The following is a 24,490-nucleotide window of genomic DNA, read 5'->3' on the forward strand; positions in this document are numbered from 1 at the left end:
TTTATGCTAGAAATTTGTAAGGAAAGGTAAGCTACAGAAAAATAAGAGTTTAAATCTCCCTGTGGGTATAAGCTAAATATTAGAGAATTCTAGTTATTTCTGGTGATTTGGTCTCTCTTGAAGTGCAAATGTTTTCTAACTGTTTAAGCATGTGCTATATTGTTATAGGGAATAAAATACTTTCTGCTTTCCTCCTCATTCTTGATTAAAAAGTAATTTTCCTGGTAATTTTCTGGGGCATTTGAGAACCCTTAAGAAACATTTTTACTAGTGTCTCAGAAAATCTTCAGTGTTTTCAGACTTTTTTTCTTAACACCCCCCCCCCCTTTTTTTTTTTAATGGACTGAACTAGTGTATTACTCTTTAAAAAGAAAAGGAAAAAAAGAGATCTTCTTACCTGTCATGAAATAAAAAGAATGCTAGAGAGAATAACTGAAGTGCTGGTATTTTTTTCCCCATTTGTTAGAAAATCAATTGAGATTTTAAAGGTAAGAAATACTATTTTTGTTGTTTAACCCAGGATTAAAATCAGTTCATCTAAAGAATGCTTTTCACATGTAGTTTAGCACACATAATTGGTAGATAGATAACTGATGGATGTAAGGATGTGAATGCTTTCTATAGGTTTAAGACACTGTTTTTTTTACTCTGAAGGATTGGAAATAGACTACTGTCGAAAAGTTTACTCAGGGTGGTATCAAGACAGCAATTTTTCTAATCAGGTGTAAAGTTGTTTAAATCAGTAAAACAGGCTTATAAATTATAATAATTTGATTAATTTTACTGCTGATCTTGTTTTGGTTTAAACTATTTGGCTGAGGGGAAAAAAGGTTTCTAGAGAAACCAGAAGTTCAAGAGTATCCCTGTCTACTTGCTTAAGCTAGACTTGCAGAGCTGTAGATTGCTCCTGAGGTAGCCATTGTTAGAATGTATTCCAGAGTGTTTGCCCCTGACTTTTGACAAAACAAGGAGATCTGTAACATATTCTTCTCCTCTGCCAAACCAGTCTGGAAGTCAAAATATTTCATATTAGCAATATTGCCGGCCCCTACAACTAGGTGAATTTCTGGATGATTTTTTTTTTTTTTAAATGGTACCAAGAGCTTGTCCACCATTGACACTTTTCAGTCATTGCTTTTTCACTTTCCTGGTATGACCTCTGTGAATTTTATTACTGAAATACATGAAAAGGTGAGAGACTATTATAAAAAGATGAGAGGAAGCAGTATATTGGTAAGACTGGACTGATTAATTCTCTTTGACTTCCATTACAATAATGATATCAGCCAATTCACCTACTGAAGTGATAATGAAGTAGAAGTAATTAGGGTTTAATAAAAATCTTCCTTACATTATTCTTTCAGGAAATTAACTTACGTTCTGTTAAAGCATAGTGAGTTTTACCTCCTCTATGATGACAAGCCTTATCAAAATGATGAGCAGAGTAGGAATAGCTAGATGCATTTATCTATTAATTGTTCATCATGTGGCGAAGTCCGTTGAGTTATAGTCTGCCCAAAAACATCAAGTTTGAGTGTTATGAAATGGATGATTTTGTGGCCTAACTGAAAAGTTGTTTTTCTTTTTAAATAAATAATTTCAAAATAGTATAAAAACCCTCTGTCTCTAGAGAGATAGTAATAAGGATTAATTTTCAACAGACTTTTTTAGTTACCAAAGTTAGTGTAAACTTTAAACAAAATGCAAACAGCTGTGGTGTGACAATTTATTCTGTGCATAAACGGCAGTCTGTACACACCTGTCGTGCTCAACATAGCAACTTCTGTGTTTTGGCACGCATTTCAGAATATGTATTTAAAATATACATACCCACACTTCAAGAAACATGTTTCCAAGAGTTTTATTTCAGATGTTTTCAATGCGTTCTTAAATCTTAATCTCTGAATTTGTAAATCCAAAATTGTGAAATATGTGAAAGAGATTGCTGACATCTGCTAACTAAATGTTCAGTCACTTTTCAGTAGACTATTCTCAACTTCCCTCTTCTGTTCAGCAGGTGATAAGAAGGAATAGAAGACAGATGACTTGGAAAAATATGACAGGTGTAACAGAATGAGAATGAGCGAGCGAGAAGTGCTTAGTGTTCAGATTAATCGAACAGACCTAGCAAACAATCTGGTTTGCCTGAGGTGCTGGGCTTTTCACTGTGATTCAGAGTATGCGTGTTTCCTAAGGGGTGGGTTTGTTTATATTTTTTAGCTTTTTTGAAGAAGGGACTTAGGACATTTAAGGAAGCTGGAAGAGTGAGCATCTAGTTTAAAAGAAGTAAACTTCCAAAGTAACTTTAAAAAGGGTATTTATGGTACCATATCTACCATCTCCCCACCCCCCACCCCACTTTCATCTCCATTTTGGTTTGACTCTATAGCTTGGAGTCTGGATGTTCTTATATACAAGGCACTGTCTCATGCACACTAAATACACTAGAAAATGTGAGCTATGTTGTTTTTATCTTGGCTCAGTACTAGAGTTGTAGGTATTGCTTGTAATAGTAGCCAATTAAAAAAATATCTGGTCAATAAGTGAAGTTTTTAGTTTGAGTATGTTCTGCCACTGATATGATTTCCTTGGCAAACTGTTCCCTGGGCTCGTTGCAGGTAAGTCTTTTAAATTTGGTACATTTTGTTTATTTGAAACTTCACTACTAAAACACTTGAAAATATTTGCAAAAGTAAGGTAGCCAGGTTTCAAAGGATCACAGCAAAAATTCCAGGAGAAGGAGCAGCGGTGCTGCAAATTTGGTTTTGGTAAATCAAACCTAAATGATGTTAGGTAAAATAATTATATTAGGCAAAATAAGAAGGCAACAAGTGAGATGAGAGAAGAGAGAAGAGAAAGCAAATGCTACAGTGCTTCAAATAAAGACAAGTTGCTTGCCTAAAAATGAATTTATGTCACTGTCTTGTATTCCTACTTTTGACACCCAGTTACAGTCTGAATGAAACACAATGTATTTATTTTATTTTAAAGGATAATTGAGCCTAGCAATTATTCACTATAGGATTTTAATTTTCCTTTACATTTCATTACATTTTAATGTAATATGTTTCATTTTAGTAATGTTTATAATATTTCCGAAGATTTTTGTCTCAAAATGCAGTTGAAGTATAGCTTATCTGGTCATGTGAAACGGGCTTTGAAAATAACGACAAAAAAGGTCTGTAGTACTTCAGAAGCTACATGAAAAGGGTTCATATTTGCAGGCAAGGAAAGGAAGTTTAATGAAATTGAGACTTGAAATCATATTTTAGTTGAAAAACTAAATTGCAGTCAGACACAATACATGTAAGTCAGTTTGGAAACTGATTTTTTCAATAAATGTTAAAAGTACAGAACCATTACTTTGCGAGTGGTCTGACATACCAACACCTAAACTATTGCCTACACTGTTTGTTTTCATGGTTGCCTAGATACATGGCTCAGCTTAAGGCTGCCTGCTAGTACGTAGCAATTTGCTCCTATTATTTAGGGGAGCAGAAATAAGCAGCTGTTGATGTTAAAAATGTTAATGATGAGTGATAGGCTGAAGCATTAAGGTGTATTTGTAGTAAAACCTGGCTGTAGCTCTCATTGCCATGGTCAGCCTTCACCTCCCTCTGCAGAGAGCATTGCACCCGGGACGGGGTGGCTGTGGTGATGGGTTGGTAAGGGACGCTTCGTGCTACTCAGCAGCATGGCAACAACCATTGCCTGAAAGAAACAGTTGGAATGGGGATTAAAAATAAAATAAAATAAAAATTAGCGGAACACGTGTAACATCCTAGGAGCAGGGAAGGATGGCAGTGAATGTGCCACGTGTGGTGTTGCTGTCTTTCCCAGTCTGAGCCATAGGCTGAGGGCCCTACGGGTGCAATGGATGGGCTTGGCTGGCATCCCACTTCCTTCCCTGTGGGCCTGAGGGTCAGGATCCATCCTCTTTTAGGAGGACCCTCTGCTGCCTCCCTCCCTTTGGCAGGAGTTGTTTGCACCTGCCTTGGACTCCTGGCTAGTCACCCTTTGTGTTGGGGGATGTGGCCCCAGCTGAGGAGCCTCCATCGTCTTGACAGCCAGGCCCAGCTTGGCATGGGGCAGCCACAGTGGGGAAAGAACAGAGCACTGCAGGTGGTTGGCCTGGGTCTCGCTTGGGAGACATCCCTGAAAGCTTCGGTGGGGAGAGACATGGGAGGAGCAGAATGGGTCATGAACATACCGATGTAAAATTGCAGAAAAGGGTGAGATGATAAAAACAAAAATGCCATTTTAGTTCCCTAGTTTTTCTCTGAGTAATATATAATTAAATCCAAGGGATTCTGCTGTCCTGTCCAAGTTACAACCTAGAAACTTTACAAGTGTAAGACAAAGCCAATGAAAAAGTGCAGAGCATTTGTTATCTTGGTTTCTGTTCAATTCTGCTTTACTATACATCGTTTTTTAAATATGTATAAATACACACTCCCCTTCCATAGCAGTGAAAACATAGATTTATCCCTCTTCCCCCTTCAGAATCATGCAGATGCCTTAATATTTAACAACTGGATTAAATTCTGGGTTTGAAAAAAGTTTTCGTGAGTTTTAAGGCAGTGTTGTCCAGACTTTTTTGGCTTGAGCACTGCTACCAAGCCTTAACCTTTCTTATGGACCACCAGCCACCCTTAATATAAAATTTAACTGAAAACACCACACTGAATGATGCTGAATATGATTCTGCATGGTTCATTTGCTCTAGGTAACTTGGGAATTGCAAGTCTGCTGAGAAATGCTTAAATATTGCTGGAAAAAGTAGTTTTAGGATTTAGGAGTCTTGAGTTTTACCGAATTAATTAGCACTTCCTTCTCAGTGCAAGGGTTAGTTCAGATATCATTTTACAGCTTGCAGCTCCTAAAGTGCTGTCTTTAGCTACTGTACTTTGTTGACAAATTAGCTGTCATGAAATCAGCTCTAGGATTTCTGTATCACTTAGGTATTTTTGAAAATTTTATGCCTGAATATAATGGTATTTCAATTAACAGTTTTTAAATAAGCTGTGAAATGTCAGGTTCCTGTGATAGCAGGAACTCAGAACTCCAGAAAGCATCATGCAGAAACATTATGTATGTATGTTCTCAATTTTTAATCTATTGAAGCCAAATTAAAGTAAGTATCTAAGTGCTTTCCTGAATGGTACTTAAGCACATCATTAAGCCCTTGTATTAATTAGACTCTTGGAAAAAAAAAACCAACCCCAAGCTTCTTGTTCTCAAGTGACAATCTAATTCCTGGGATTGTGAGTCATGGAAACTGGAAGTCTTATTTCAGTGATGAATCAGGCCCAAATTAATATTTTTAATGCATCTCTAGCAGATGAGAACTTGAAAATAGGTATATCAAACAGTATCCTCCGTGGGACTGCACAGGAAAAACACGATATATAGTTTCATGGAGTAAGTATGGTAACTTCATTATGTACACCAGTTAAATGATTTAGAGATGTTTTCTGCCACATTTAAGATGGATACAAGCTGAGACTAACTAGGACATAGCAAATAGCCATAGTAGTACAAGACTTAAACCCAATTCCATCTGGGGCTTGGAAAAAGTCTCTTTTAAAAAGAATGAGAAGTGAAATTCCCACTTTATCAGTGTGAAGATGTCTTTGGAAAGTCCGCCTGTTGCCACAGTGAAGGAAATTATTGTATGAATAAACACAGATAAATTGGCAACCTGCACAGTATTCATTATTTGTGATGTAGTCTGTGACGTAATCTCTTCTAGATAAGAGCTTTTAAAGATAGATTGTGCTGTAGCAGTTAACATGTCTAGACTCAGATAGCCAAAAGTAAGTATTTTTTTTTCTTCCTGGAATGCTAAGAAGGTGGGATTTTGCAATAGTAGTTTTATTTTAGATGTGAGATTTCAAATTTGTGAAATTATTAGTTGAATATGTTCTTTAAGCAAATACAGTCCTTATGGCTTAAATTATTTTTGGTTGGTTTTTTTGGTTTTTTTCATTTGTCATGTACTGAAACCCTTTCATGTAACCTTGTCATACAACTTAGACCTAGGATGACAAACATCTCTGTACTTTTTACTTGCTTTAGAATTTGGAAAATAGGTAGTAAAAAAGTAGTCTGAACTCTTAGATAGGTCTCTCCGTCATTGCTAAGTGTAACAGGATCCCTGGGAGGAGAAAACCTAAGTGAAATTTTGCTTTATATACCAATTTGGAGAAAATGCTGTCAGCTGCTTCTGTGGCAACGGCGTAAGTGGATTAAAAAAATGAAAGATCCAGGAATGGAGGTTTAATGAGTCTCTAATTCCTGTACAAAGTCCAACTAAATGCAGTATTCCAAGCTGATGTATATACACACATACATATATAAATCTTGGTGTAGACCAGAGTTAAATTCCATTTTAAAGCAGGTTTTGAATTTATGGTGGTGGGTTTTTCTGTTTGGTTGGTTTGGCTTTTTAAGATAGAAATAACAGCTCCAGTTGCATATGCTATTATATCAATTTTAAAGCTTTCCTATTGTTATAATACAGATTGACTGTACAGATTGATTGCTATGAGACAATAAAAGGTAGGTATCTTAAGCGTGTAACTTAGCCTGTGGAAAGTGCAGTAGCTTATCTATTAAATTTTAAACTGTCGTGTAGTTGCCAAGGGGCACGTGAGTGCCTTAATGCTGGTATGACATAGTGCTTTCCTGTGGAGACGTGGATTTAAAAGTAAAGGTCTGAGCCATCCTGTTGCTCATCAGCTAAACACAGCCCCTAATGTGCTTAAAATTTAACTCGGGGAGTCTTACCTAAGGTCTCTGAAGTGTTTCTATAGAAGAAAAATACTGTAAATGCTAATCTAAAATAATTGGTAGTTTAACTGGGGAAAAAGCCCACTGGTTGTGTTTTGTAGTTCCATAAGTGGTTCAGTTCAGCAAAACAAACAAACAAACCATAAAAGTATCTTTTAGGGAAGCACCTCTGATTATACGTATACTGGTGAGCTTCTAATTTCTGACCAGAATTTTCTAAGTGGAAGAATTGAGGCTATATACAGTCCATGCTAAGGGAGCTTTCAGATGAACGTATTAAATAGATGAGAAAAAGATGGTTGCTTTGATTCAAAAGACTAGACTACATTGTAGTCTGCTGTGGATCTGTGGAGTTGTTTTGTTTGGTTTTATTCTACCCAACTTTTGGATAGATAAGGTAGATTTCTTGTGAGTTATCTTTATTCACAGTCATGAAACCAGGAGTAAATTGCTCCAGTAACAGAATGGTCCTTAAGGCTAATATGCTTCTAAAATTACTGGTATGTCAAACAAGATTTCAGAGACTCTGCGGTGTTGTGGGATTTAGCACCATAGGCAATATAGAAGTGTTTTGTTTTCTGTCTTACAGGTCTGTGACAAACTATCAGATATCTGAGTGGAATTCAAAAGAGAGATGTCATTTACATGTGCTGTGTTACTGCAGATATTAATCTGTACAACACCTTAGTAGTAGTTTACAGACTTGAATAGTATTATGATGACAAATGGCCTTTATCAGTAGTTAGGAAACTGGTAATCGGCCAGGTGGCAGTTCACTTTCCAGAGGATACTGTATGCAGAAAGTACCATGACAGTCTGCTTTTAAATGAAAAGTAACAATGCTGGAGTGATCTAAAATTTGGAAGAGTACACAAAGGTATGATCATTAGTCAAACATTAACCTAGCAACCTAAAGCTGAAACAAAATTGCATTTCTATAAAAGTTGGAAAGCTAACTGTCTTTGGGCCTTGAGAAGCTTTTTATATATTAACCTCTGTGTGTAACAAACCTTTCAGCCTGTCATGGGGAAGGGAGAAGAGCATCAGGTAGCACTTAACCCTGTTATGGGAGACGGCCCTTTTCAGTAAGGGTAACACGCTGGATCAGCCCATTTCCCCCCCCACCCCCATACCCCACTTTGTTCTATTTACATCGCCAAATCTTTTACTTGAAGAGTAACTGGTTTACCCCAGGAGCTCCCCATAAACACTTTAAAGCTGATTTCTGCTTATCTCATGAGTATTGTTTCTTAAATGCCGAACTGCATGGTTGAATGGTTTACAAAACCAAGGACTAATGTTAGTGGTGGTTCAGCAATGTGCTTAGAAAAAAAAGGGAGACTCTCTGGGCTACAGTGTTAGTTGTTGGCATAGGCTGGTTAGTTTTACAGGTACTTCAGTGACAAAACAACTGTTTCATGCTTTGAATGCATAGTTGCAATAAAATATGAGTTGATATGTAAGTGACTCATTGGAAAACATGGGTTGTGATTTTGCTTGCTGCCTTCACTGCATGTGCAACTGTTAACGTGGGGACCAAAGGCAGGAGTAAAGTTGGACTGGGAAGGAGCAAGCATTGGAAAAACAGAGAGATGAAGAGATAAAAGTGGTTTATCAAGTGTAAATAGCTGTCCACTCAGTATGTTGGTGTGACGCTGGCTGATGCTTGATCAGCACAGTCTCTCCTGTGTTCTTATTAAATCCTATTTCTAATTGTCTTGTGTGTGGGTGCACTCTCGTCTTCAGTGGGTGTGTGAACGCTCATGAACTTCAAACCAGGCTAACCAGAAAGTAGTAGAAGAAATTTGAGTTCCAGCAGCTGGTGTGGGACCATGAAAGTCAGGGGCTCTTGGGACTGGAGGGCCAGCACATGGCGAGGAGCAGGGTGTGCGTTCCTCTGGCAGACCGAAATTCCCATTAGCTGGAGAGGAGGAACAGGGTGGGGCTGTCCATCCTGTCTGTGTGAGTGCTCTGTGTCTGTAGGGGTGCTGGTAGAGGCACTGTTTTTCTGTCTGTATCTGATCTGGAAGCCATCTCTTTCTCCGTGTGTGCCTGCCTGTCTGCATTGGGAAGCCTTACCACCAGCTGGATACAGGAACATGGAACTGCAGCAGCCTTGTGTCTGTGAGGCACAAGGAGAGGGCTCACCCTGGGTGCCAAGCGTAGCCTGGATTTGGCTATTCAGACACTTTGTGTTATTTTTGGCTATTCAGACACTGTGTTGTTTTGCCAGTGTTTGTATCATTACGGTTTTTCCCAGAGATAATTTTACATTTATTGTTAGTGTCCTTGTTAAAGAAGTTAAATAGCATCTAGTTTAAAAGTGATCCAAAGAGAATCCCGCTAACAGAACCTCATCCCTTGTTTACTGGGATTTCTTCATTAACAGTTCCTTCAGTTATTCAGCTTTTAATACTTTTGATGTGTTCTGTTATGCTGCTCAATCAATTTGTTTACTATGTTAAGCACTTCACAGAAGTCTTTTCTATCTTTAGCTGCTATCTTTTTCAGCATTCCCCCTTACAATCCCTTCCAACTGTAAACCCAGGGTTTTTAGAAAGACCTGTTTGTTTGTTACAATGTTGATCGTTACTGTTTTCTGTTCCTGTCCTTTAATCGTTTATTTACTGAATTCTGTGTTTTGACTTCCCTTATTTTGTTTAGGATAGATCTAGCACATGTCTAGGAGACTTCTTCCAATCTCACTGCAGGTACACAGGCTAAAGAATCAACTGATGGAGCTGTGCCCTATTAGGAACAGACAAGACAAGGAAGCATCTGTGAACATAGTCCTCAGAGGCAGGGAAAGAGCCTTTCTGCTATACAGTTCTGCTCTGTCTGTGAGGTTGGAAATTTCATCTTTTTTCCTTCAAACCAGAAGGAACATGCAAAAAATTCTTCATGCACATACTGTCTTTCTGTATGTGACAAATGAGATAGTGGTTCAAATTGTCTTTTATGATTATTTTTTTGTATGCACATATATGCTGTGATAAGTCTCTGGTAACTGCGTGCTTTTTGGTTGTGGCAGTTCTTTAAGGGGGAGGAGAGGATTTCTTCTTTGAGAGCACCTCGCCTTGGGAGAAGCTTTTGCAAGAAAGAACAGGGCAGGTAGTAATTGATGTGCTGACTGGGGAGCTTGCACTTGGGGATTTTTCTTAGAATAATGGGGAAGAGATGCAAAACCAGGCCAGAGATGGTGAGAAGAGGGGAGATTTTTCTGTGGACCCAGACAAGAACAAGTAGAGTTCGTTGAAACCACAGAGGCTATTGGAAGTTGTTAGTGTGAAAAGTTGGTCTGTAGGAAAAGGGCCCTTGTTGCAAAGATACAGTTGGCCAGAAAAGTTATTTGTTCTCAAATGGCTGTATTTTATCTCTCTCACCCAAAAGAATGTTCATTTTCTAATAAAACATCACTTCTTCAAAGCCCTTTTGGTATTTTTTGGTGTGTTCACTTTAAAGAAAAGGTGCAGACAGGTCTGTCTCAAACTTCTGGCTTGTTTGAGATCCAGTTATAGCATAAAAGTTAAAAAATGTTATAGCTGGTAAAAGGTATTAGGCCAGCTTTAAGGAAATCCACTTGACTGCATCTTGAGGACTCGAGAGAATCTGAAGAAAACTTTGCGTACCATTTGTGGGAAGCTGTCTATTGTAAGTGCATTTTGTAAATCAGTTTACTGTTTTAACAGCTTGTACCACAGTTCTCACTTGCTGTAGAAGCTACTGGCAGAGCTGCCAGAGAATACTGTGTTAGGCTGAACATGGGATGAAGGATCTTACAGAAATTAAAACAAGAATGTTGTCCCGCACCAAACACAAAAAGGAGCACAGTTCATTTTAAACAAACAAACAAATGAAAAACTCTCCCAAGCAGTTGTACCCCTTGGCTAGTTAGCTGCCCATGGGTTTTCTGAGGGCTTGTAAGGAAGCCTTCTCCTGCCTGTGATGGTACTGCTTTACTGCCTTGGGGCTGAGCTGCATCTAGGGTAGCCCTCCAGGGACAAGAGGAGTAGCACAACTCCTTGGAGATTTCATTGCCCAGGTCTCATCTGCCCTCCCATATCAAACAGAGGGACAGTTACCTTGTAATTGCATTTGCCTTATATTCAGGCAAGTCAGGTTTCCTGTTGAAAAAATACAATAAATCTTTTCAGTTACCTTCATGCATGGAACTGCAGTTCAAATGCAGTCCCTTTTTCCTGCCCTTCAGAAGTTTTTATACAAACCCAACATTAACTTTGTCTCAAATCGACAATATTCTACACCCACAATGTTGTAGCTAGAGAAACATATGATATGTCACATTTAAAGGATCTTTAACTGCAGGTAACAGCTAAACCTGTGAGCTTTAGTTTTCCATTCCATTAATACTCAGCATTGCATTTTTAATTCAGATGAATATTACTTTCTTCAGTATGTGGCTCACAATGCAGAGACATAATTTTCTGCGTACCAACCAGCTGTAGGACAATACTGTTGGATTTTTTCCCCCCATAAACTCTCTCTGGTCCTTTATCAATGGTAGAAGATGGAGGAAATACCTTGCAATATATGGTTTCCTCCAGTATGGATGTATATACTTAAAGAATGATCTTTGCTCTTATTTGGGAGCTGTACTGATTTGAAAGTGCATTGGAGGTGTCCACTGTGACAGCCTCATGGGGAAAACTTTACACATTCATCTCAGGAATGCTGAGTCCCATCTTCTAAAGGCTGTCTTTCATCAAGCTTGTGGGTAGAAATGAATCAAATTCCTTTTTGTATTACTTTATGTGAAGGAGATTGACCATTAGTAAGTTTTCAGATGACACCAGACTGGGGGGAGCGCTGATCTGCCTGAAGGCAGGAGGCTCTGCAGAGGGATCTGGACAGGCTGGACCAATGGGTTGAGGCCAATTGTATGAGGTGCAACAAGGAGAAATGCCAGGTCGCAACAGCCCCACACAGCGCTACAGGCTGGGGCAGAGCGGCTGGGAAGTGCCTGGTGGGAAAGGCCCTGGGGGTGCTGGTCAACGGCCAGCTGGACATGAGCCAGCAGTGTGCCCAGGGGGCCAAGAAGGCCAACAGCATCCTGGCTTGTATCAGAAGCAGCATGGCCAGCAGGACTAAGGCAGTGACTGTCCCCCTGTACGGGGCACTTGTGAAGCGGCACCTTGAATACTGTGTGCGGTTTTGGGCCCGTCACTACACGAAGGACATCGAGGTGCTGGACTCTGTTCAGAGATGGGCAATGAAGCTGGTCAAATGTCTAGAGCACACATTTTATGAGGAGCAGCTGAGGAACCTGGGGTTGTTTGGTCTGGAGAAAAGGAGGCTCAGGGGGGAACCTTATCACTCCCTACAACTACCTGAGAGGAGGCTGTGGCAAGGTGAGTGCCCATCTCTTCTCCCAAGTAACAAGTGATAGGACATGAGGAAATGACCTCAAGTTGTGCCAGGGGAGCTTTAGATCAGATATTAGGGAAAATTTCTTCACTGAAAGGGTGGTGAAGCATTGGAACAGGCTGCCCAGGGAAATGGTGTAACCACCACCACCTGGAGGTATTTAGTGTAGATGTGGCGCTTAGGGACGTGGTTTAGTGGTAGACTTGGCAGTCCTGGGTTAACAGTTGGACTTGATGATCATAAATGTCTTTTCCAACCTAAAGCATTCTATAATTCTATGACTTTGGAAAGATCTACATCGTCCTCTAATTACAATTAATTATTTTAAGTATCTAGCTGCTCCCTGGTCTAGAATACTGAACCTGAATTTGCTTTTTCCAGTCCTGGGGAGATACTGCTGTATAGCCTTGTGTTTTAGAAGTCTTCCTGGTCTCAGTCTGCCTGTCCTGGAGTCATGAGTCCTCACTTGATGCATTTTCCGCACACTTTCCATCCCATCATCCCACACTTTGTTTCCTTTTCTTCACCTATAATCTTAATATATTTATTTTCAAGTTAGCTCTTCACCAGAGGATATTTTTATTTTTATTAAGTAGCATAATGCATACTTCAACATATGGATAATTGGTCTTTTATTTTGCTTTCTATTTTTTCTAAAATGCAATGGTTGGTTCAGAATTTTAATCTGAAACTTTGGACAAATTATAATTTGTCCACATGCAGTTGTTATCTCTAATAGCTTATGAACTTTGTGTGTATGGACTTTCTATACATTGCTTGCTTTTTGCAAAGGGGTAATATTAGTCATATAAGAAACAGCCTTCAAAATGTCAATACAGTGTTTGAAGATGTAGAATAGTTATGAAGGAAACAGAACAAAGATTATAGGATGAACAGTCAAATTCATTAAATATTTATATTCTTTAAATATTGAAAAGGATTGAAAAATAAACAACGTTCATCAAAAAACAGGGTTTTTAGATACTACTGTCTGGAAAAGGGGCTGCAGAAAGATGATTCAGAAATATGTGATTTCATGTTTGTGTTTGATCAAAACAATTTCTAACAAAATAATGGAAGATGTGTCTATGCATATGACATGAGGAAAAAAGTTGAGGAATTGAATTTGGTTAAAGAATTATAAGGTTTAATAGGCTTATTAGTTGTTCTGCTAAAATGAAGATGGCATTATGGGTAGAAGTGGATTGATCTCTTCAAACAATATACAGGATTTATGATGGAATAGTTTGTTGGACTTTTTCAAGAGTTTTAGTAGTTGAAAATTTGGAAGATAAACAACTTGAAAGTTGAGATGATCAATGATTTTGTTTCTACGATGACAGGTAATAATGAGTAAAATTATCACATAAAATGTAATATAAATAAATGTTGCTCAAAAGAAGACTTAAAATTCACCGAAGACAATAATTTTTTATAAGTTAACGTACTTAACTGGTGGATATTAGTTGAAGCACTAAAGGGAAGACTCTCAACTGGTTTATTTAGGCACACCTCATTATGCCATTTCATGGGTGCAAGCAGTGCTGGCATTTATATGCAGTTACCTACTGCATGGTATCTGGAAGTGATGCATCTGAGCAGAAGTTCCAGCTTCTGTAGGTAGGGCTAGTTATGCTTTGAGAGGTTTCTCAAATTACAGCAGCTCCATAATGTTCAAATGTTACCTGAAAACGTGTCTTCCTTTATCTGTGAAATTAGTAAATAGTAGGAAGAATTTCTGAAGTCAAAAACACTTGTGTTTTTTAGCTTTGGGAAATAAAGTCCAAGGCTGGCTGTTACTAAATTCAGGTCTTCTGCTTCCAAGGTGTTGTGTACACATTTATAAAATGTAATTCATAACATATATGTTGACTTTGCCTTGTCTGAAATGGGACCCATAACACTTGAGCCTTGCAATTCATGTGCATATAGACAGCAGTTCCAGTATCCTGGGACAGTCACATACTTAGTCTTGGGCACTCGCAGTAGGCACAGTCAGTGGTATTTTATGGTAAAAGGCAGCTGCCCCTTGTAAGTGATGGCTGTAATGTTGGCTGGCATTTAGGAAATGCTGTTTTGTTAATAAAAGGTAACCCTTTATATCCACCTATTCACAGAGGTTTTGATACTTTTCAGCCTTACAGAGAAATGTTTCTGCACCTGAAGGGTATTTCGGTAATAAGGTAATACATAGAATATTTGTTCTTAAAATCAGACTTCCTAATTTCTTTCATCTAGCACATTTTTTAAAATATTGAGAATAAAAATTAACCAATACTGATGTTTACATAGGTTAAACACCAGTACTTTCTTACTTATATTTATCATTCTATCAGCGAACTTGCAATAGGATTGCAATTATAACCTGTATAGGTCATGTCTGTTGTCATTGTCTGGAAGGAAAACTATAATTTGTCCTCGACTGTGTATGAGACTGGTAAAAAATCAACAAAGTGACTTTATTTGCTCATTAGTCACATTTTCCTCATGCATGAAAAATGATATTGCATTCAATTTCATTGCATTTGACATTCCAAGTATAAAAAGTGTCTTTTAACAGGGTGATGTGACATGGTGAAGACTTGCAGAAGTGACTGAAAAATCACTCTTGTGCCATTTCCATCATTTTTGTAGGACAGTACATTGCTGTTCCAGTTGTCAGATATATATGTTTTTAAACAAATACTTTTTTTAACTTTTTTTTTTGTTGTTTTGCAGTTATTGCATTGCTCTATCTTTTGGACATCTTTTTGTGTACAAAATTTCATTTTCCTCGATTCACAGAAAATTTCCATTGATGCTAATGAGAATTACTGGGACATCCAATGCCCATTTACTCTGCAGCATCTCTAGTCTATGTTTTCTTTTTCAAGTGTTCTATCTTCTTATAAATAATATTTTATTGAATCAAACATTTGCTAAATTAGTGCTGAAACATTTTGCAGTAAGGAATTGTAAACAACAGCAACTGTAGCAAATTCACCAGTTTGTTGACTTAAACCGTCTGGGCAAAGCGATGAAATATGGATCATTTAGCAAGTTTGTGAATTAAAGAAGCCTGAATTTAATGGATACTGATCAGCATAGCTGCCTTAGATTTTATTCTTAGTTTGATTTCAGTGTGGTCTTTTGAACTATTAAATTGCATGTAGTGTGTAAACATAGACCTGAGCACTGAACTCAAGTAAATCACATTTAAACTTTTTGACTGAGGAAGCTACTATCATTCATGTGTTTAAACAAGAAAGTACATCTAGGAAAGTTAACCACTTTAAAAGGAATACATTTATAGTAATATGTGTACTTGATATCTCTTCTTATGAAGGAGTACTGAACTGATTATAGTTTTATGTGTTTTCTTGTTAAATCCTTGTTTCCTGGCAGATACCCGTTTCCTAGTATATATACACCAGTGAATAGTTGCAGTTATTTTTTGTATGTATTTGTCGTATGCCCAAATATGTGATAAATGACTGCAGAGAACTGGTCCATTATAAGACAGTATGCCATAGGTTGGGATTTTTTTTCCTCCTTTTTTATGACTGAGTCATCTTTTTTTTTTTTTTTTTTTTTGGTCAAAATTAAGTGTGTGTGTGTGCATTGAGTTTATCCCATGCTTTAGATTTATATAGCCATCTGGCATAGTATTATTCAGCAATCAGTTTAACAGATTACAATAGTAAAAGTTGAAACAAAAAATTTCTATATGACTTAACACTGAAGATAAGTTTACTAGTTTTGAAAAAAAAATTAAGATGTTAATGCATTCAATTCACTTTTTTTCTTTTTGTTACACTGCATGGCTTTAAGTAAAATGTAATGATTTCTGTCTAATGATTATGCCTTTTCATTTTAATACATATTAGGTTTTTTTCTTGTGGGGGGATCCGTAGTTAAAACTAGGTGTAGAAACTGAGTTGAACTTTTATTATAATTCACATGCCTGAAAAAACAGATACTGTCAAACAAAATACTGAATTCCTTCATGAGATGGCAACCTTTCAAAGACAAGGGCTAATAAAGGGTTAAGGCACTCACTAGGGCTTCCATGAAATTTGTTATCCCTGTTTTCTTTATGCTTAACCTTAGTCAAACCCCCAGAATGTCAGTGGCTTACATCTGAACTTTAGATTTGCCCACGTGCTGGTGATTGTGCATACATGAGTCTTCTTGTGTGCACATTTCATGTTCATCTGGCCCACCGAAAGAAGGAGGCCCTAAGCATTTATCTTCAAAAAAGCGGTGCTAGCTATTCTGGTCAGACAAAGCACTTCTTGTATCTCTAGCAAAGGACAGAATTTCAAAGATGAATAATGTTACAGATGTATCTATATTCAGTTTTTCTTCATTAGCTAGCTTGCAATGGCTCCGCATTGAAAGGGCTGATTTTAGGTAGCTGAATGTACAGGCTTTTTGGGATTTCATTCTCACACACACAAGTCATGGCCCGTGCCTGGTGCAAGAAGTCTGTTCTCTTCTGAAACCAGGCTCTTGGAGTCAGATGTTCCTGGATCCATCATCTAGATGCCTGCTTGCTTCAGGAAAGTTTTCCTTAAATGCTGTCTAGAGGATATGTTTAGGCTAGAATAGAAGGTACTGTGTGTATGACACAACAAGCGAGAAGCTATTTATTACATGTTACTTAATCAGCTCTGGGTTTAAGGTCACACTAGTGGCTGAATGTGCTTTTGGTTTTCAACACTGTTAAAAAGTTCTATCAGTGAAGGTGCTGTTCTGTGTGCACTGAAACAAGAAACTTCAGTATCCGAAAGCATTAGTTGTTGAGACCTTTACAAGTTGGAAATCAAATTGTCCCAAAAGACTTAGGTCATGCAGTTTACCTGTCATGGCACTGCTAGGTGTCTTATTTCCTGAGATTCAGGTGATGGTTTAGTCAAATAATTAAAAGGATGCATTTGTGTCCTGCTCTGTGCCTCATAAACAAAGAGCTTACCAGGTACTTTCTAGCAGAAAAACAAAAACTTCACATCTGAATGACAAACTGCTGCCTAATTTAGTTCTCTTTGAAGATTTCCTTTTTTTTACAAAAAGGAAAGTAGGATTTATTCTGTTTACCGTGACATTATTCTGTACTTTTTTCACTTTCAACAAAGGAGTTACAGACAGATTTTCAAAATAGGCTGACTGTATTCCTTTTCTTAAACCACTGATAATTTTTCACATGGTTCAGTTGTGCAGTATATACTACATTAATCAGTATGTATAAGTTAAATAGTTCTTAAAAATATAGTTCTATCAAGGACTATAGGATTCTTGGAAGCACTGAATATAAAATTGGTTGGGTTATCAGGAAGATACTGGTTTTAAATTTTAAATTGCTTAAGAAAAGATGGGCATTTCTCTATGGCATTTTTGGTGGTAAGATTTAAAAAAAATTGGCAATTAAGTTTCAGTGAACTCATGAATGCTTTAAGTGGGATTTTTTGGTATCTTAGCAAATTATAACTATTTAAAGGGGTTTACATTTTAAATTTAAATAAACAAATTGAACAGCAGGGCATATACTGAGTGATGGAAGGAATATTGGTTTCTTTCCTGCCTATTTTAAGCAAAGATCCATGTGGCTAAATCAAAAATTTGCTTCCTTTTTGTACCCAAATATATTTTTGTGAGTTTTATTTTTAACCTTTTTTTGTGTTCTAAAGATGGAGAAATGTGTTACAAGTAATACAGCAGGACTAACTCTTGTTCTAGCTGTCTGTCTATTCATTCTTCACCCCTCAGCATCCTAGTTAATCACTGAGTAACAGGATCAAAAATTCCAGCACAGGGGGATTTTATACTTTGATCAACCCAAGACCACAAACAACTTAGGAACCCTCAAACTAAAGAAAGTATTCAAAAGACCAAAGGCTGATAACTTTCTCTCCTCTGTATAAGAAAGACAGGAGTCTTCTCCTTACTGTGTCTTCATGGAAGTAAATTTGATTCTTTCTGCATTGGAGGATTCGAAGATGTTTATATTACAGGTTAAAACCAGGGAATTCTGGATGAAAATGGTGTACTGTTGTGACAGGCTGAATCAGGGTGAGCACATCTGAAAAATAAAGAATATTCCTTCCTGTGCTTGTGCCAATACGTTAGGAACAAGGCAGTCACCTCTTGGCTGCTCCATCTAGAATGGGGGGAATGTCCTTTTTCCTCCTCATTATGGCCTTCTTACAATTTAGATTGCTGAAACACGGCAAGAAATAAAATGTTGCAGATGTGTGTACTGTAGATTTGAGTGCAGTGTAATCAGAAACTTGTAGAAATCAGTCTTTGCATGGAAAAGCACATAAATCTTGTTTTCTTGCCTTTTTGCCTTCTGCTAAGTTAAAAATCAAAATTTTTCTGAAGGAGAGTATGGAAAACACATTCAGTGACTTCTACTTACGTTACTAATGAATTTGTCCCAATATGTTACAGTAATGAACAGTCTGTAAATTTAGTACAGAGTCATGCCTTTTAGGAAGTAAAATATTCAGATTCCTTTGTATCATAATTCATTTCCATTTTTATCAACTTTACAAAACAGTTATTTTGTATAGAATGAAAATTAGTGAGAAGTTATGCTTTATAAATAATGTAAAGTAACTGTGAAACTATTATTGAATAGTTAAACTTATTTAGGATAAAGGCGCAGTCTGGACCAAGGTTCTCTAAACATATTCCATTTCAAAAAATGACTTAGGAGGTTACATCTCATTGAAATTCCGAGACATCATCACCTATGAAATTAAAAAAAAGAAAAAAAAAATATTGTTTTCTAATAACAGAAATTTGTGTGCTTATGTTTTTATAAGAGCACTTAGCTATGCGTTTATATCATACACCTATAACTTGTCCATTTCTTGACTTTTATGAAAAATGCAGGGTTTAAATTGCCTCATTATTTTATTGATGTGTTTTCTTTCCAAAGTAGATGTTGTGCTGAATTTTATTTCCTTCAATGATATCATAGTATATGTATTAATAGAATTCTTTCCTTTGGGTTTGTTCAACCCAGAAATACGAATGTCTTGAAAATCATGTTGTATTTTTCTAATATAATGTCCATACAGTCATTCAAATTCTTTAGTTACACATCTGTTCTGTAACATGATTATTTTGAAGGTACACTTCAATGAAACACATTAATTGGCACTGAAAAAATAGAGCATAAATTGACTAGCTGTTCATGCGAGAGTTGTTTGAATGTAACTTTATTTGAACTATACCTTTATGTGTCTTGTTTTTCAAGTTGGGACCATACTGTAAAATTCACAAGCCCCACCCCCCAAGCTTACCAGCTTGCTGGGTATTTTCATTTGTTCCTTCTTTTCTCAGCTTTTGAGGCCAGGAGACAATTGTCACATTCAATCAGTCAAGGATGTAACTGGTGATTAGCTAGAATAAGGCTAAGGAATCAAGAACATTTTAGACTCCATCTACATCATAATACTGCATCCCTACACTTTAGCACATACAATTCTCGATTTTGTTGGAATCCTTGTGATGGGTTGACCCTGGTTGGACACCAGGTACTCACCAAAGCCACTTTATCGCAGCTCTCCTCAACTCGGCAGGGGAGAATATATGATGAAGGGCTTAGGGGTCAAGAAAAGGACAGGGAGATCACTCACTGATACACTGTCACAGGCAAAACAGACTGAACTTGGGGAAATTAGTTTAATTTATTACCAATCAAATCAGAGTAGGGTAATGAGAAATAAAACTAAATCTTAAAAAAAACCCGCACCTTCCCAGGCTCAACTTCGTTCCCAATTTTCTGTGTCCCCCCCGCCCAGCAGCGCAGGGGGACGGGAGCGGGGGCTGCGGTCAGTCCATCACACGCTGTCTCTGCCGCTCCTGCCTCGCAGGGGGAGGCTCCTCACACTGCCCTGCTCCAGCCTGGGGTCCCTCCCGCGGGAGACAGTCCTCCATCAGCTGCTCCGGTGTCAGCCCTGCCCACGGGCTGCAGTTCTCCACAGCCTGCCCCAGCCTGGGTCCCCGCGGGGTCACAGGCGCTGCCAGGACCCTGACCCAGCCTGGGCTCCTCTCCCCGCGGGGTCACAGGCGCTGCCAGGACCCTGCCCCAGCCTGGGTCCCCGCGGGGTCACAGGCGCTGCCAGGACCCTGCCCCAGCCCGGGCTCCTCTCCCCGCGGGGTCACAGGCGCTGCCAGGACCCTGCCCCAGCCTGGGCTCCTCTCCCCGCGGGGTCACAGGCCCTGCCAGGACCCTGCCCCAGCCTGGGCTCCTCTCCCCGCGGGGTCACAGGCGCTGCCAGGACCCTGCCCCAGCCTGGGTCCCCGCGGGGTCACAGGCCCTGCCAGGACCCTGCCCCAGCCCGGGCTCCTCTCCCCGCGGGGTCACAGGCCCTGCCAGGACCCTGCCCCAGCCTGGGCTTCCCACGGGGTCGCAGCCTCCTTTGGGCACCCACCTGCTCCGGCGTGGGGGTCCTCCACGGGCTGTGGGTGGGGATCTGCTCCACCACGGCCCTCCATGGGCTGCGGGTGGGGATCTGCTCCACCATGGACCCCCACGGGCTGCGGGTGGGGATCTGCTCCACCATGGACCCCCACGGGCTGCGGGTGGGGATCTGCTCCACCATGGACCCCCACGGGCTGCAGGTGGGGATCTGCTCCACCATGGGCCCCCACGGGCTGCAGGTGGGGATCTGCTCCACCATGGGCCCCCACGGGCTGCAGGTGGGGATCTGCTCCACCATGGGCCCCCACGGGCTGCAGGTGGGGATCTGCTCCACCATGGACCTCCACAGGCTGCAGGTGGGGATCGGCTCCACCACGGACCCCACGGGCTGAGGGGCACAGCCTGCCCCACCGTGGGCTTCACCACGGGCTGCAGGGGAATCTCTGCTCCGGTGCCTGGAGCCCCCCTGCCCCTCCTGCACTGACCTGGGGGCTGCAGGGATGTTGCTCTCACATATTCACACTCTCTCTCTGGCTGCAGTCATTGAAGTCTTTTCTTTCCCCCCCTCTTAAATGTGTTACCCCAGAGGCGCTACCACCATTGCTGATGGGCTCGGCCTTGGCCAGCGGTGGGTCTGGCTCCATCAGACATGGGGGAAGCTTCTCGCAGCTGCTCACAGAAGCCACCCCTGTAGCCCTTCTGCTACCAAAGCCTTGCCATGCAAACCTATACAGACTCTATGTACAGAAATGCTCAGATAGTTGAGACCCACAATTGATTATCTTCTAACATTTGTAGATGCAGCTCAGTGCTGATAATTTCAGTGTTATTTTTGTATGTCTCTTTCTTTCTCAAATTGTAAAATAAGGTTTCTAATATTTACTAGCTTGGGAAAAGAATCTTGAGATTCTCAAAGGTTATTTGAGGTTAAATACCTACTGAATACAAACGACTGTCATGTTAGTAGAAGCAAAGCAAAATTATTATTTCTTTTAATGGTGCTATAATTCCAGATCACCATATTAGGGAGAAGAAAATAAAATAGAGAGGAAATTGAATTTGTGACATTGTTTTCCAGGTTCTTTCATGTTGGTGAATACATCGGGGAGATTTGCGGGACAGAAAGCTCACCTCCTGCTGCCCCATCTGAAAGAGAATGATACACATTGTATTGATTTCCACTACTACGTTTCAAGCAAGAGTGGATCTAGCCCTGGCACTTTGAATATATATGTGAAAGTTAATGATGGTCCTATTGGTAACCCAGTCTGGAACACATCTATCACTGCTACTTGGAACAGAGCAGAACTGGCAATTAGCACTTTCTGGCCTAATTTTTATCAGGTATGTTTTACTTTTTATGAAATTTTGTTTCTCACAGTAGTCACCTGCTTCATACTTATCATTTTGACTTTAAATAAAAGTATCTTTCAATATGTTTTTTTGATCTTTATCTTAAATACATTTTTGTAGATGGTGCTAAATGTTTGGGTTTACTCTATATGACTGTGTTTATATGTTTATATATATTTATGGAAGTGTATGAAATGTATGCACACACACATGCTTTAAATGTGGATGAAATAATTATATTGAAACAATTTAGAAATCTAACCATTGATTTCAGTCAATTACCTCTGTTTCTCTGTAATGAAGTCACTCATTCTTTCAGTTCATTAGGGATGCTGGAATTGAATGCCGGTAGATTTTATTGCAGTAGAGTCTTCAAGTTTGATTTAGATCAGCAATACTTGTTGCTTTAGAACCAGCAGAATCCTTTCAGTCCTTTAGTTTGAGTCTTCAGTTTGAACGTAATATCCATTTGTTCTGTCCAGTAGTAATCATAAATATAACAGTAGCAATTGTAGGAATGGGCTTCTGATGACATCCTAAAGATTTAGGGAGAATTTCACTTGACAGTTTCTTAGGGTGCTACTTTTCTGTAGGAAAGTTTACAGATGAAATGATACAGTTCTTTACTATTGTATAGTAGTTCAACAGTTTTTCTCCTTGTTCCCATGAAAATACAGGCTATGTTCTCCACAGGCAAGTAATTTGCTGTAGTAAGAGCAGACCAGTAGATCAAAGATGTTATTTGGACTCCTCTCATCTTCACTTGCAGTTTGGAAAGTTTGGTTTGGATGTTATTTGGTCCCCAATGCTGAACATTGTCACCACATTATGGTTTGAAGCTTTCTGAAGACAATGCATGCCAAAGATGGGAGTTCTTTGACTGCAGACCTTCCTAGGAAGTTAAATGCTGTCATTCAACAGTGTTGTTGCAGGGAGTGACAACATCTTAATTCCTATCTCAGTGCCCTAACTACCAGTGTCACATGTAGCAGAGCCTTGTTTCTGTTCCTGCATGTGCTGTTTAAGGTGACCTGGTGTTTGCTGCCCCATCATATTTTCATTATGAGTTTGACAATGTTCACTGCAAGGTACTGTGGGGTTTAAAGTGGACTTTTTTCTGTGGCTGCAGCAGCTGAACTGTGAGAATGTCTCAAGTGAACTGAAGCTGCTTCCTTTTGAACCCTTTTTTCTCCATGGAAAAAAAACCAACCAACTAACAAGCTGAAGAACTTCCTGGAGTCTTCCCCTCTGTGATTGTTTCACCCACAATTGACAGAAAGTCCTGGTCCAAAAGATGAGTGTGGAGCACCAGGACCATCTTATCATTGGAATGTAGGATACCTGCCAATGCAGACCCAAAAGAGTAAACTCATTCATTTCCTCTTGCCTCTGATAGTGTTGTGTAGGTTGTGTAGGGGGTATTCACATGGTCCACATTTGCATCCTTTGCTCTGCCTGAGGTGTCTAGGAATTGCTACAACTGCATCATTTGGGTTTCCTGGAGAGGATTCAAGGTAAGTTTATGGGCATCTCAGCAAACTTCACTGGGAGGACTCATTATGTGGATCCCCTATAATTGGCCATGGGCTTGATGAGGGAATACTGGCACCTTTTCCGGAAGGGTAGGCATATAAGCAGAGTAGAAGTTCACCTCAGTATGGTTCTTATTGTGGGAGAAGCTGTGTACTACCCTCCTTTCTGGAGCAGAAGGTAGTATCCTGATCACAGAATCCAAGCTTGGTTTAGCCATATCTTTACATCTCTCAGGGTGAAAAGGCAGTGTGTGTTTTGTGGCCTGTTAGAGTTCAAGGAGGAGCCAGGAGTTAGTCTTGATGGTCCTTATGGGTCCCTTTCGATTCAAGATACTCCATGATTCTCTGACCTTACTGAAAGATTGTGGACCCCATGATATTGATTTGATACCATTTTGAGAATGCCCTCCAGTGATGCCAAAGAGTCTGTCTATCTTGACTGAAGTAATGAGGACCAGTCTGTTACTCTCAGTGGATGGTGGGAGAAGAGTAAAGCATCCCATAGACAATTTCATGGCTGACATTGGACATAACTTTGGGCAGTTTGTAACGTGGGATCTACTGGAGGGTATTTGAGCAGGCTGGGTGCTTCAGGAGCACTATGTGGTGTGTGCACATTTTGCAGACACTGGGTGAATGTGTGACTGTGTTGCTCATGCCTAAGTCTGGACTTTAATTTCCCCATCTGGGTTTGGAGTGAATCAGTAGCGGTGCTTCCAATTTCCTGTCTTCTGAAAGGAGTCTGGTTTTTATGCAACAGAACTGCTCTGTGCACCAGCGGTCAGTAAAGACAAGGATTGTGCTTCAAAGCCTCACTCCAGCTCTGAACCAAAATGCTAATGTGAACAGGGGAATTTTAATAGAATAAGCTGTGACTCTGAGTCGTAAATTTGAGCTAATTAAAAAGTTAACAAAAACGCAGGCAAACTGACAATTTAAAATGTTATTGATATTAGCAATAATCTGTGTCAGATCTCTAACAATGTGATGCACCTAACTGATATCTGAGTAATAT

The 24,490-nt window shown here is 39.5% G+C and overlaps 1 protein-coding gene across 9 annotated transcripts in view; it reads left to right on the plus strand.

Moving 5' to 3' along the window:
* Positions 1-24,490, plus strand: part of PTPRM (protein tyrosine phosphatase receptor type M) — a 481,749-nt gene that overhangs the window by 129,153 nt on the left and 328,106 nt on the right. For all 9 annotated transcript variants that reach the window (XM_056332147.1, XM_056332148.1, XM_056332152.1 and 6 more), the window contains exon 3: positions 21,669-21,934. In XM_056332147.1, coding sequence (XP_056188122.1) covers positions 21,669-21,934 — 266 coding nt within the window. The remainder of the gene's footprint in view (positions 1-21,668; positions 21,935-24,490) is intronic.

Source organism: Falco biarmicus, chromosome 3 (genome assembly GCF_023638135.1).
Source record: "Falco biarmicus isolate bFalBia1 chromosome 3, bFalBia1.pri, whole genome shotgun sequence".
Lineage (NCBI taxonomy): Eukaryota > Metazoa > Chordata > Aves > Falconiformes > Falconidae > Falco > Falco biarmicus.